We start from the raw sequence: 14,231 nt of genomic DNA, 5'->3' as shown, positions 1-14,231 counted from the left end.
TGCATGCAGTTTATTCAGTTTCATTAATCTCTCTAAGTCTTCTTTTTGGAAATTACATAATATTCCGTGGGAGGCAAACGCCGCGAAGAAGATCTCAGCACAAACTAACTCCCAAGTGCTTGGGCTATTGGCTGCAACCATACCTCTATTAAACTCCTTAATAAAACATTGCTTAACGTTAGTGGAAGCATGATCAGCACAGAGAGGTAATTTACTGAAATGGGGAGGTAGACCGAAAGACAGAGTCGATTAGCTGCTTACCTGCAGAAATGCAGAAATATGTGTCAGGGGTCCTTTCATCAGCTACTTAATGTTGCCTCACATCACTGACAACAGCAACAACATCCCAGTTTGATCACCAGCACCCACTCTGGCGGTCCTCCCTCTTCTCTCTCCCGGGACTTGGCCCACCTCCTCAGAATAGCGCTTCGTTAAACTCTCGGTGATACCCGTGATTTACCCGCACGATGATCAACACTGAGCAGAGAAGCGCTCCGATCGTCCAAACATCCTCCTCTGTGCGGTCCCGTCCTCAAACAGCTTCACCGTCGGCGCTTTCACCTTCCTCCAGTCCTGCAGAGCTTTGCTTGCTTTATTCCTCTACGATTACTCCTCTGTAGATATCCTCACCCTTCCCTCTCATCTGCTTTTCTCCCCCGCATCAGCATGATGCTCGTCAGACTCTGTCCTCTGGCTTCCTCACCGCGTTTCTGTCCCGTGGCTCAGCTCTGCAGCCCAGTAAGTGTGTCATGCCTGGGAAGAGGAGCGCATCATCCAGGGCAAGCATATGCCGTTTATGAGACATCCAGCCAGGACATCCCTCAACAAAAGCCTGACCACAAGCGCTCTTATATACATTTGTAAAAGGGTTTACTTTGCGGAAAGCTGCAAATGGGCTTTTATCCGAGTATTACTAAGGGCTAAGTACAATTTTGGCATCTATGGATACTTAAAATGGCAAAAGTTATTATAAAACAATATTCTAATGCCACAAATTGCCACATCACAGTAAAAGTGATATTGTGAATATTGTACTAAATTTAATTTGTTTTCTTAATGAAAGTGCGCTTTAATGAGCATCAGTATGTCAATACAAGGTATACTTATACCTGTCTTTACCAGTTGACATTCTAATTTGAATCCACATTCTTATTATTTATAAAGAAATTATGAATAAAATTGTAAGAATACTCTAAGCTAGAAAGTTGAGCATATAAAAAAAATAAAATATAGTAAATCTTCATTAGCCCCATATGACACTTTCATAAAAAGAAGAGGCCATAATATATCGTTATCAAAAGTGATCACAGATTTGCCTCCATTGGTTATTAATGCATTTTGGGTATTCTGATATTTATTTTTCTTCAGCTATCTCAGCACAAATGATGCACCACTTTGGCACCTTACAGTCCCCTCTAGTGGTGGCCATGATGATAATGACACTCACCCTGTTTCCACAAATCTATGCAGAAGCAACAAGCCTCTGCATCTTTGTAAATTCCTCAGTTGTAAAACGGGAAACAAATCGATTGTTTTCTGCATTGTGAGGTTTTGCATTTTTCTACAACTTAATGGTGAGATGAAATCTTGGCAAATGACACCTACCGAAAGCTTGAGACTAGAGGTTGCCAGATTTATCTGACTTTCTGCTGAAGTGCCCCTATCCAGTCACTGCTGGCTTGACTCTTTACAGAAGAGTGAAAGTTACAAACCTATACTCATAATTAGTGATGCTGTGTTTATGTCTAGGAAAGGTGACAATAGAGGAAAAAAGTCCAAGTTGGATCTGGATGAAATGGCATTTTTAAGTAAGAATCAGATATTTCAAATGAGACCTAATGCAGCAATTCTGAAAGGACTGGAAGGCAGCGTGATGTTGCATTTCTACTTGAACTCGGAATTAAGAATTTATGAGTTCAGATGGTAGTCGGAAACATAAACTTTTTGATGTACACAGGGTACTTGAACAATATATTCAAAGCTAGATCTTTGCTCAGATATCATAATCTCATCTCTCTGCCAACAGCAAGCTATAAATGGCTGAAAAATAATTATGCATGGACATTTGAGCGCAGCCCCTATACGTAGCCAGATAATTCCTAGATTCCTCGCTGATGCTTAAGAGAAAACTGGCCTTTACAGAGTCCTGACCTTAACTCCTACCAGCACCGTTAGGCTTAATTGAACTGTTAGCCAGGCCTTATCACCCAACAGAAGTGACAGACCTCATTAATGCTGTTGTTGCTGAATCGAAGTTCCTGCAGCTGGGTTTCTGAGCTCCTGTGGGAAGTCTTTCCAGAAAAGAGGAGGCTGTTGTGGTACCGTGTCACTGTAATGTTTTACTGTCCTCACACTTGAGATGTTTGAAGTTCACACATATTATTCAGATTTTCATTCCCAGAACTGTTTGGGTGCATTTGATTCATATCTCCCTGAATTTCTTTCTCATGTCTTCACACACCCACACTCACTCCCTCATTCAGCTACCAATATACCAAAAGTTCAGCACTCAACGTGAGTATAGAGTCTCTTTTGGGCACAATGTGGATGTTCAGCAGTGTTGGATAAGCTTGGCTTGAATAACTTACATTGTTTTTAACCCTCCATCTGATAATAAGCCCAGCCATGTGATTCCCAGTCAACCATATAACACAGTTGGGAAATGATAACTTTGCTTGAAGAACATGTACTCATTCTCTGTAGAGCCCTACTTAACTATTTTGCAAGTCTGTCTTTGAGCTTAGTGCCAATAGATTCCAGTGCTCTGCTACACAGTATTTAACAGTATTCACTGGATACAAGCTATGCAACTTCTAAGCCTATTAGTAGTTTAGGTGAGTGACTCATAGAAGACTTCGTACAGTGCCTTTCCTGAGATATGGTGCAGAAAAATCCCTCTTCCATAGTTAGCTTTTGTTTTAAGGATACTTTATTAGTTGTTGATTGTTGGGTTTGAAAATATGAAGTATGAACCATCAGCATACAACATCCTCCAAAGTTTAATGAGCTGGAGAATGTTCATAATTTCTACGATCTCTGAAGCTATTCTCAACTATCGGACTGTTTTAAGTGTGTTTAACCTGACAATGTCAACAATAATAGGAATAAAAGCAGTTGTAGTTCACACCTTCAACCACTGTGTGGAGACAGAGTACTGCTATGGTTTTTAAAAAACGTCATTTCAGGTTGGGCTGACTTTTCTCCCCTTTGGTTAATGATGATTTAAGCTTTCATGCCCTTTTAAAAGCATCAAAAAGAGTAATTAACAGTGAAATCAACAATCTAAACTCGACAGACAGGCCTACAGCATTTCCACTCTTGGTTTTATGTTCACTTTTCACTTAAATATCGCAGTTCTTTTATCCTTGTGAGGTTAACATTACATAATGTTTACAACTGTCATGAAATATTATTTACAAACTGATCAAGTCATAAGATACATTTGAAACAGGTAAATCATACGTTCAGCTCACAGTAACAATGTTTATGATGTATCTCTTAGCTAATCAGTGTTCATTCTGTGGCAATGTGTGTTAAAAACATCCTTTGTCTCCAAATGAGCTGTTTTAAACTGTCCAAGATGCCTTTGTGGAAAAGGAAGTAAAAATTAGGCCCACGTAAGAATATCCTCCTCCTCACACTATAAAGTGCTGATCAGGGATTGAATGTTATGCAAACACCACAATGCCTGTCTTTGTTGAAGTGACTTTCTGTGTATATTTTACATCTTTATAAAGAAAAAAAATCTGTCTTCTGCGTACGAGAAAACATATCCCAGATGATTATTCACAGAACAAGCCTTGTTTATTTTTTCCCTTTGTGTTATTTTCTTTAAGCTTAACCACAGCTTGTCTGTGGTTTCCTCAAATATGTCCTGAGATGTTGGACATGAGTGGTGTCTGCAGCTCTGGCTTTTGAAGCAGCTATTTTGAACTCAGGTTTATTTGTCATTGTGTCAATGGGATGTTTGATGGAGCTCTGCGTTTGTGATGGTTGACTGCAGGGCTCCTTAGACCAGGAATTAGGGCTCAGTCTTTTTTCTAGTGGATATCCATACATGAGGGTAACTGGCATATCTGAGTAATCCTGCTTTGCCATGACTCAACTTGGGGAATTACACCCCAAAATCTGGCAATGCCACAGTCAATCCACTTTGCTGCAATACATGCCTCAGCTTTATGTGTCTTATGACAAAGGCAACAGAGCATCTGCTTAAGAGCCTGACAGAGGACAGGACATAATAGCAACCCATATGCAAATACTGACACACATTGTGTATACGCCAGTGTTTAGTCTGTGGATGTTTGCGTTACACACAATGACATATTTACATGGACATCTCAATACAAACAGTTTCAACAATAGTGACATACTTTCTTATTCATATGATTTTCTCAAAAGATGTTGGCAAGGAGACAAGTTGGCAGGTTGTAGAAACAACATCTGTTTGTCTCTGACAACAGAACACATGCTGTATGTTGAGCTTGACAGGAAGGACTTCAGATTCAGCTGGATTGGGCTTTAAACCCTCAAATCCATTTTACGTGAAGCCCTCTGACATTTATTGTGCTTTCATGTTACTGTAAGATCCCAATGTTTCCAGAGATTTGCAATAGCACAATGTCTGGTTTCTTTAGGGACATGTGTGTGAAATTATGTAAGTAAGACACAAGACATTTGAGGTACTGAAGGGATTCATTAAAAAAGGCGATTTTGAATTCCAGCATCTTTATGTGGCATTGTTTTTCCCCCTTGATCTTTGTTTCCCTCTAAGTTCAGTTTAAATTGCTCCGTATTGAGAACATTTCTGGATGCATCACAGACTTACCATTTTTTATGGCCACGGCATCACATCACAAAGCAACAAATTCAAAATGATTTGTGCACCATTTTCCACATATTTTCCTGGAGTCGTTTGAAATCTTGAGATTTCACTGACAATCACAGTTTTGAGGGTTGAACATTGCTTGGGTGTGTAACCAGCATCTGTAATGAATGACCAAAGGGGCTGTGGGGCTTGAAATGATAACAGCACATGAATTGATTCCTTTCCTCACTCGTGATAACATCTGTTCGTCTCTGCCCTCTGGGTTTATTTTGGTAGACCTACATCTGTTAGCTGAAACAGCTAAAGGTTGATATCTCCTCACACACCAACAATACTGAGTATGAATCCATATGGCATATGCTTACAGATGTGAGATGTTTGCACATAAATGTGATGATGCATGGTAAGCGGGGGAGGATGTTTGGATGAATATCATTGGAAGAAGCTATTAGTCTTCTGAAACAAGTCAGGGAATTAGATTAATATCAGACATAAAAAGAGCCCATGCATATATCAAATACTTATATGTAATATCATGCAAAGTGCACATTTAGTACAGACATTTTCACAGCGTGCACAGGAAACTTTGCCACCATTTCACAATGATCGATGCTGTTTTCCTCCAAACACACAATCACAACCTCTTGTAAGAGGACACGGTCTTCTGACTGGATCACATGTTGTAGTCATGTAAACAGCTACCCAGATCAACTCCTTTTTGCAAGTAAACACAAACCACAGCCCACTTTAAAATTCCGAGGTTCTTTGATCAGGCTTCAAAGGATTATCCACGTCCAGTCTCCATGTAATCATATTCAGGGATACAGCGCACCTCGCTTTAATAGTCTGGTTTTGTTGTTTGAGCGTATCACAATGTTTTTTATTTGGCTGCCGGCTGGTCCTGTCCCTTCCCTGCCACAAACTTACCAAAGTTGAGCTGAGAATAAGGAGTAAGAAGCAGTCATGAGGCTATGGAACTGTGCCTCTTTCTACCAAATTACGATCTTGCTTTCTTTCGAGTCTCCCTCCTTCCTGCAGACATCTGTCACATCTCCCAGCTATCCTCTGCGCCTGAATAACTGATGACAGAGTGGATTTGGTGTCTATACAGCTCACAGGACTCAGTAAAAACTATTTAAAAGCATTCATCTTCCTTACAAGGCTGTATTGCAGAGGAAATATGAGGAAAAATAGCATAAGGCTGAATGGTTAAAAAGGTATTACAAGCTGATCTCCATGGTAGAACTAATGCAGAGCAATGCCAGAAACTGTAAAATATCTACATCATTAATGCCACTGACTTATAATGACATGCTCTTCTTACAAAGCAATTTTCTGCCTGCAAACCTTGGGTCATGGCATTTATGCAGCTGTAGCCATAACGCAACCACCCATCTAAAGGTTGTTGGAGACAAAGAAAACCCCTGTGGTAACAAACACCAACCGCAGGACACTATTCCCCTGTCAGATCACAAAAGCTACTCAGGAACATCAAAAAGGATGTTGAACATGAGAAAAAGCTAAAGAAAAATCCCAGGTCCGATCAACCATCCAGAGAATATGATGCATCTATCCTGGTTCACAGACATCACAACTGGCAACCTCTTTAGGGTCTGCTGCTCACACCTCCAGAGGTTCCATGTTCATGCCCAGATGATTCAGAGCTGTATGGCAACACAGTGTGACCTTCAATATTTGAGAGGAAAGTGATTGACCTACTTTAGAGTCTCATTTAAATACTTTCTCTATGGTTTAGATACTGAAATGTTGCTGAAAGCTCCAAAAGAATAGCATTAGTTCATCATTCAAATGTTAGAAAGCAACAACTGCTTACTGTCCTTTCTCTGAGGCACAGATTAGATTTGGGTGAAGTAAGTAAGCAATTAAGTTAAATAAGTCTGTTTTATTTTATTTTTTTAGAAATTAAGGGATGTGTGGAATCATGCATTGATCATTGTGTATGACAGACAAGTTAAATACTGGTATGTTTTGGACTTTGTGCATGTATCGTAAATAACTTGACATGGAGGACTATAAAATGACAGAACAATGAACAAAGGCTGAACGTGTGCATGCATCTGGTCTTATTTTAAAGCATGACCCATATGACAGAAATTTGGAAAAGCTCCACCCTTGTGAGTGTGAATACATGTGCGTTCTTGTTAGGACATTTTCTGGTTTAATCACTGAACTTCTCAGAACCAGTGGTCCTTATAAGCACCAAAGACTGGTCCTTATGAGGCATCCTTCCTGAGGTTCTGGTTCTGCTTACACCTACACTGTGAATAGACGTTAAAGGTTATTAGTAATGGTTAAGGACAAGGTAAGGATCTGGGTTACACTACACACATTGAATGAAGTACATGCATGTGTTGGAGTGCATAGATGCATGATGCACCGAGTCTTCTTCATGTCTTGGGAGAATAACGTCACTTTGGCGTTTTCCTCTCATGGGATGTCTGTTTCTCCTGCTCGTTTTTACCCCCTGTGATCTTGAACAATCAATCAGGTCTCATGTGGACATGATCACACATGTGGAGGTCTGACCCTTAAATCCACCCCCCCAAACAATAACAAAACTGCATGAACCTGTGGTGAATTTACACTTGGGTCAAAGAGGAGAAAAACACAGGATATCCTCCAGGTCACGTCTGACTGCATGTCAAAGATTAAGGTGAGTTAGATCAGAGCTCTGCTCACATGGCCTCATCGTTTGTGACATTTGACACAAAGAAATAAAGCTGATCTTAAACTACAACGTTAAAGTATGCCATTTATTTCATATATATGTCCACACTTAAACTTTCTTGGTGAAAATCAGCTTCAAATCACGTTACCGACATGCAACAGTTCTTGGGTTATATCAGCACTTAACTTTCTCCTTTTATGGGACTGAGGATGTTTTTACATAAAAATATGTGATGTCATTTTTATCACCCAATCATTAAAACCAAAATTCCTCTACACACTTTCATGATCAGTTAAGAGAAGTTTCCTGCCTCATTTATACCACCTTTGTTATCCTAAATGTTCAAGTTTCTTTATTGACAAATATCCCTGACCACGATTTTATTTCTGACCCTAATGTGATGGTTTGCCTCAAACTCAGGTTATAAAAAGCTCTTAACTGCTCCAATAACGCCGCCTTCCTCCTTATAAGGACTTTGTGGTGTCTTAAACAAATGACTTGAACATGACGTCTGCTCTGATGTGGAATCAATCGAATGAGTCGTGCTTCCCCTCTGCTGCCTGTAGCGGCGGTACTTAATGGAACACCTTTATTCGCAGTATTTAGACGTATTAACAAATAACCTATGTGGCCTTTTCAGTTGGAGGACTCAAATAACAGAACAACAAAGACATATTGGAGTGTTTATTTTGATTTTACACTTACAAAAATGTCAGTTAATAAAAAGTAGCTGCTATACACCATAAAAACAATGTAGAAAACATTGTGTTCACCATCAAAAAATGAATTACATTTTGTTTTTCAAGAATAAAGGCACGTGTTGCTCATTTGCAGACCCCTACTGTATTTACAGGAGAGAAAAAAATGTATATGTGCGTTGTTTTTTCTTACTGGTTTAACACTTATTTGTGTGTATGTACACGGGCACAGTCACAAACACAAGTGAACACTCAAGCAGAAAATCACATATTCACCCGGGGACCCATTCATTCATCGGAAACTATTTTCTTTCAGTTGTTGAAAATTCTCCTTCTTTCCTTAATTATAGTAGTTGTAAAAGGAAATGTCAAGTTTAACATGTTAAATACATTAATTTAAAGCAAAAAAAAAATCACCATCAGGCACATTTCTTACCTACAGACAATTGACTCAAAATTTTAAAAAATCTGTCTCTCAGTCATGGAAAACATAGATGAAAACATTCAGATCTTTTCATTTTTAACAGATATACTGAATTTGGTGGAGTTTTTTTTCTTTGCTCGCTGCTATGAATGGAAACAACCTTATTTGCCTGGATCCCACCCTGAGAGAATTATTTTAACTGTCTGAATCCAAGCTGAATCATTTTGAATAAATACTCTCACAACCGCTAATTTTCAACATACGTGACATTGTTCAGCCTCTCCTACACATTATGTGTTTTGAGATAATTAAAATATGTTGAAGAATACAGTCCCTGTTCACATTTATAACTAACTAACACAAATGTGACACTTTTGGAAACATTAAATGTTGTCTGATGACTATTATTGTGTTGTATGTAATTGTTTCATGTGTTCTACTGATATCTTTCTCTGTCATATACTTTTAGAACAGACCTAAAGAAAAAACACTGCAGGATAAAATTGATGAATGAAATTTTCCATAAGTTTCTAGAAATTTTTTCCTCAGCACTTATTGCTATCAGGAAATCAGATAATGAAGCACCTCTGTCTGCTGTGGCAGGTTTGGTTTTTCTTTTGTTAACATCCACAATTTTGAAAATAGCGGCTGCAATTACACAATGATGATCATGTACACAGAAAAAAAGCTTCAATACTGTCACCATTAGAGGCATGAAATGAGCATGAAATAAGAGAAAGTATTTATTTCACTGTACTGTGAAGGATGGTTTCCATAATCTGACCCTAATTACTGTTTGTTCAATAATTGGTTTTGAGGAAAAAAGTAAAAAATCCTTTTCTAAAAAGGTTTATATTTTCTAAAATTTCTGCAGCCGTTTTTTGTCTTTGTAACAACATTCTTAAGTATTTTATTCTAAATTTTAGTTGTTTTTTTAATATCAACTTGAATATAATTAACAGCACAACAAAAAGGCAAAACAAAGTATTTTAAATCTTACATTACTGACTTCTTCTGCTGTTACTTGGACACATGTAGTACAAATTTCAAGATCCGACTCTTGGCTTCTAAAAAATATTTTATTGCTTCATAGAGATGCCAACATGAAAGGATGTTAACACCACTTTCGGTGTGTTGTCTCGGTGTTTCATCACACACACCTTTTGCTCTGAAGTGTTTCTGCTCAGATGGGAAACTCGACACTGCTCTACCTTATTTCTCTTCATCTTTCTCTCATGTTAACCCACAACCTCATCCCGTGTTTCTCCTCGTCTAGTTCACTCTTCCTCCCCAAGGCCATTTCCCAAGCTGCGCTAACAGGAAGTGATCACAATGTGTTAGCTCACTAGAGAGATAACACGGACAGGAAGGGGCGGGCGCAGTCCCAGATGGACAGGAAGTTAAGTCCAGTGTTTGGTTTAGCTGATTAAAGGACAAACAGGGCGGCAGTGTGGAGGAGATATGGGGAGGCAAACAAGGAGAGCAAGACTGAGAGTGAGGTGGAGAAACTTGCAGCTTTCAGTACATGAACCCAACAGGAAAGCATTGAGAAGGCTTCCAGCTATTGTATCCACCGTTTATCAAATGACATTCCAAACAAGCCTGAGTTTTAAAGACACAAGTCCAAGTCCAAACAAAACCGAATAAACAGCAGAATAAATAGATTAAAACGTTTAACCCATAAACTGGATTTTTTTAATGTTTAAATCCAAGGGAACTATCCTAATGACACACTATTGTGTGACTGTATCTTTAATGGGGTTCACAGCGCTGTATTAATGAGCACCACTTGACAATCTGATTTATATGTTGTCGTTACAGACAGTTAGTGACCTTTTACCTGTATGGACCTTTATGAATTACATTTTAACTCCAGAAGCCTTAATTTATTACCAGGGCATTCAATCACACAATAAGCCAAAAGGTTTGCAGTTATTATTCAAAGGCTAGAGAGTGATAAATTGTTTTTGGCCAGGTGCTCTGCAGGGCCAGGACCAGGGCCAGGCAGTCCATAGGGAGCAGTTGTTCCTGATTACCTCACGAGCTAATGAAGAGCAACAGCTAGCATATTCACAGAGGACAAGCTGTTCCATGTGAAGTGGTGCTACCAACTAGTCAACTCAAAACTTACAACACTGGTCCATTTAACCTGCATTAAGCTGTAACTGAGTCCACTTCTATGTCAAACAGAAAAAACTGTTTTGATTCTGCTTTTGATTAAATGCTTGAATCATTTGTCATGCAAAGATTCCAAATATTGTCCTACTTCCAGTTTATCAAAGATGAGTATGTTGAAAGTCCTGAATGACAAATCACTTTCATGCCTCAGCCACTTGTTGAATTTCAGATGAAAAGTAAGCAAAGGAGACATCCCAAAAACATGGAGAAAAGTCGAACAACAATAGGTTCTAACATCAGTTTAGAAATGCAAACCCTGCAGTCAGCAAGCCTGCTACTGTTCATGGTCATGCTGGGTAAACATCTGGAGATTGTCAAAAGTTTTGGGTATTTTTTATCGGAGGTGTTATGACCTGACAGAAGCCAAAAGGATGAGAGGTTAAAGTTATTCAAGTCACATCTGAACCATTGTACCAGCCCAACTGGCTGCTTTCACAACTCTGTGCTTCCTGAGTAGTCTGAATTACTTTTGTTTGAGTAGCCTCTGAGGATTCCTCTTTCATCACAACAATAACTGTGATGATGGGTTCTGTCAAATCAAACCTGGGAACACTCTGTTATTCTGTCTGAGCAGTAGCGGAGCCATTTCCTCTCTAACTGTCTATTGTCTTTTCTCTCTCCAGAGCAGGAGATAACTGGCAAAATGCACAAAATGCCTCGCATGAAAAATGACTCCTCAGTCATATCAGATGGCTGGTTTCAGGACACAGGTTTCTTATGAAGTTTCCATCTTTAAAAATGCAATAAATGCTCAGATCCTCAAATGCTTCTTTATCTGAGTGTTCTTTTGACTGCTGGTCAAACAGCTGATGCTGTGTTAAGACTTGTATTCAGGGTGATTTAAACAGGAGATCAAAAACGTGAAAATATCAACTTGACACTAAATAACCCGCTGGACATCACACAGCAGGCTTTCTGTAGCTGAACATCCTAATCCTTTTTAGAATTTCAGATTAAGAAAACACAGCAGCTTCTTGCTGTGATCAAAAACCTCAAAAACCTTGGAGCTGTAACTCAAGTGGCCTCTCAGTACAATATACCCATTTCGGATTTCTATCCACGAATTACAAACTTCAGATACTTTAAAGTAAAAAGAAATCAAATAAATGCCATCAATTCCAAAAGAAAAGATAAAAAAAAAGATGCGTTTCTTTCATATGCAGCGTTTTGCATCCCAAGCAGGACTGAAATCACGAATATTAAAATTCTAGTAATAGCCAGCAATTAGCTCACCTGCACATTGCGAGTCTGCAATATATAACAATGGGTCAAGATATGGGTCAAGATATGGGTCAAGATATATAAGGTTTTTAAGAGAGTGAAGCTCTGGGGATTAAAATGGTTGCTGCGTGTGAGAGCTGAGACACAAACAAATGCCAAAGAAACTGAAATATCTGAGCTCTCTGGCCAGCAGTGACCTGATTAACCCGTCAAAGGTATCCAACATAAACTCTGATGGGCTAAGGCCTGCAGTAGAGTTTCACCTGTTTGTCCTTTGCAGGTAAAGTAAAAGGATTATTCTGTACAACTCACATAACTACAGTAGAATTCAAATGCATCCTCACGATGTCTTTCTCATGCCGTCACCAGGAATCAGTCGTCTTGGCAGTTGGTCACTTCCTCTGATGGCGTCGTGTTCATGTCTATCTTTAAAAAATCTTTCCAGCACCTTACTGGAAATAAGCAATATCAATAGAAATAAAAACATTTTTAAAAATCCTTGATTCAGCTTGCTGAAGCTACCTGATGTCTTATTTACTGACTGGGACTGAACAGACAACAGGCACAACACATTAATGGATCCACTGAATAACACATGATAACTGAAGCTAGCTGTTGCTACTAGGAAAAAAAAACAAGCCCCTCGATTGTGTTTTGAAGAGCTGAAGAAGTTTCTGAAGAACACGGCTGTTTGGGTGAACCGTATATGTTAATTTCCTGCATGCTTTTGGCCAATGTGTGAGTGTATATTTATGGCTCTTTTTCACCTCTGATCCACACTGTTTACTCTATCAGTACTGATGGTAGTAGTCAGATCCATCTACACCATATAGCTCAGCCAGGGCCCTGAACCTTGGCCCCCATTCATTGAGGAAGTCATAATCCAAGTTTGAACCGGTGGAAGAACTTTCCAGAGAGCTGAGACTTCCAGCTAAAGACTCAGGTCCTTCATAGCCGTAGATGTGGAGAGTGTCGTACGGGTATCCATCTCTGTCGTGATCAGCTTCATCTTTTTTCACCTCGATCATTGCCGCCATGTCACCCTTACATGCGGTGGGTTGAGTGTGGTGGGGGGCTTTCTGGACCATGGCATACAGAGAAGGGTGTGGGTGGTGATCTGGGTGGCGGAGCAGGGAGCCGTCATGGCAAGCAGAAGTGAGGATTGAGACATCATAGCTGGAAGAGAGATAAACCCTTTGAGTTAATATGTTAGGAGCTGAAGAATCGCTCACCAAAGAGGGGAATCACGAGACCATCAGCAAAGTGGATTTCTTTTCAGAATTACAAACAACTTTTATTAACTTGCAGTTGTAACAACTAATAGTGCGCAAATCAAAGATTCTGATTCATTTTTAATCTGCAAAAACTTAACTTTGACTTAGTTTGAGGAGTGTGAGTTTGCACAACACTGGACAACATACGAAGGAGTTTTATCTGCTTGAATAACCAAGGTTGTTGCCTTTTGCCACAGCCACTTGTTAAAAAACAATATTCATTCTAAACAAATTCATCAGTCGTCCCTAAAAGGGCTGATAAGAAAAAACTATTTTACGAGAGGAAAGCTGCACTTTCTTGTGTTTTCATGTTGATGTGTTGTGGATGCCAGACAAATATGATAAATGTCATTCAAAGGGCCCTTTGTATTGCTAGTAAAATTGCATGAAATGATAAATATTAACGTCCTTTTAGCGTACTTTCATTATATCTGTGTTTTGTGAATGTTCACTACTTTATCCAGTCATCAGTCTTTTAACAGAAAACAGCATAATACAGTTAATATGAAGAGTGAGCAGCATTATGTACTATGTTTAAGTTTAGATTCAAATCAGTTAATGTTTTTGATGTGCAAAACTGGACATTGTAGGTTTGAGAAACTGAGACAAATCTTGCGAAACCTATCACAGTGGAGGATTTGCTATCAAAGAAGTGCTAAATAGTGTTATATAGTGTTATAAATAATAGTGTTATAAATAGTGTTAATACTATTATTAATGCCAGAACATGTAATAGCTACTTTGGTGTGAAAAATGTGCAAAATGTTGTAGTTTTACAACAAAGTCAAATTAAATCGTATTTATATGGCACCTTTTATACTTAAAAAGCAACACAAAGTGCCTCACAAAGGCTTAAAAACAACAATAACCAAACAAATAAACCTTCCCACCCCCCTAAATACCCAGAGAGACACAGAGA

At 39.0% G+C, this 14,231-nt stretch overlaps 2 protein-coding genes across 3 annotated transcripts in view; both read right to left on the bottom strand.

Annotated features, from left to right (window-relative positions):
• The window catches only part of bean1 (brain expressed, associated with NEDD4, 1), a 47,077-nt gene extending 46,295 nt beyond the window's left edge, over positions 1–782 (bottom strand). For both annotated transcript variants that reach the window (XR_011917001.1, XM_072390578.1), the window contains exon 1: positions 262–782. The gene's annotated coding sequence lies outside the window, so the exon portion shown is untranslated. The remainder of the gene's footprint in view (positions 1–261) is intronic.
• A 7,405-nt stretch (positions 783–8,187) lies between these two features.
• cdh5 (cadherin 5) overlaps positions 8,188–14,231 on the bottom strand; it is a 32,537-nt gene continuing 26,493 nt past the window's right edge. The window contains exon 15 of the mRNA XM_072390577.1: positions 8,188–13,214. Coding sequence (XP_072246678.1) covers positions 12,830–13,214 — 385 coding nt within the window. The 3' untranslated portion in view covers positions 8,188–12,829. The remainder of the gene's footprint in view (positions 13,215–14,231) is intronic.

This window comes from Leuresthes tenuis, unplaced genomic scaffold, assembly GCF_036924035.1.
Source record: "Leuresthes tenuis unplaced genomic scaffold, fLeuTen1.0.hap1 SCAF_8, whole genome shotgun sequence".
Classification (NCBI taxonomy): Eukaryota; Metazoa; Chordata; class Actinopteri; order Atheriniformes; family Atherinopsidae; genus Leuresthes; species Leuresthes tenuis.
Note: the sequence above shows the minus strand (reverse complement) of the source record. Positions and strands in the feature narration are given on the sequence as shown.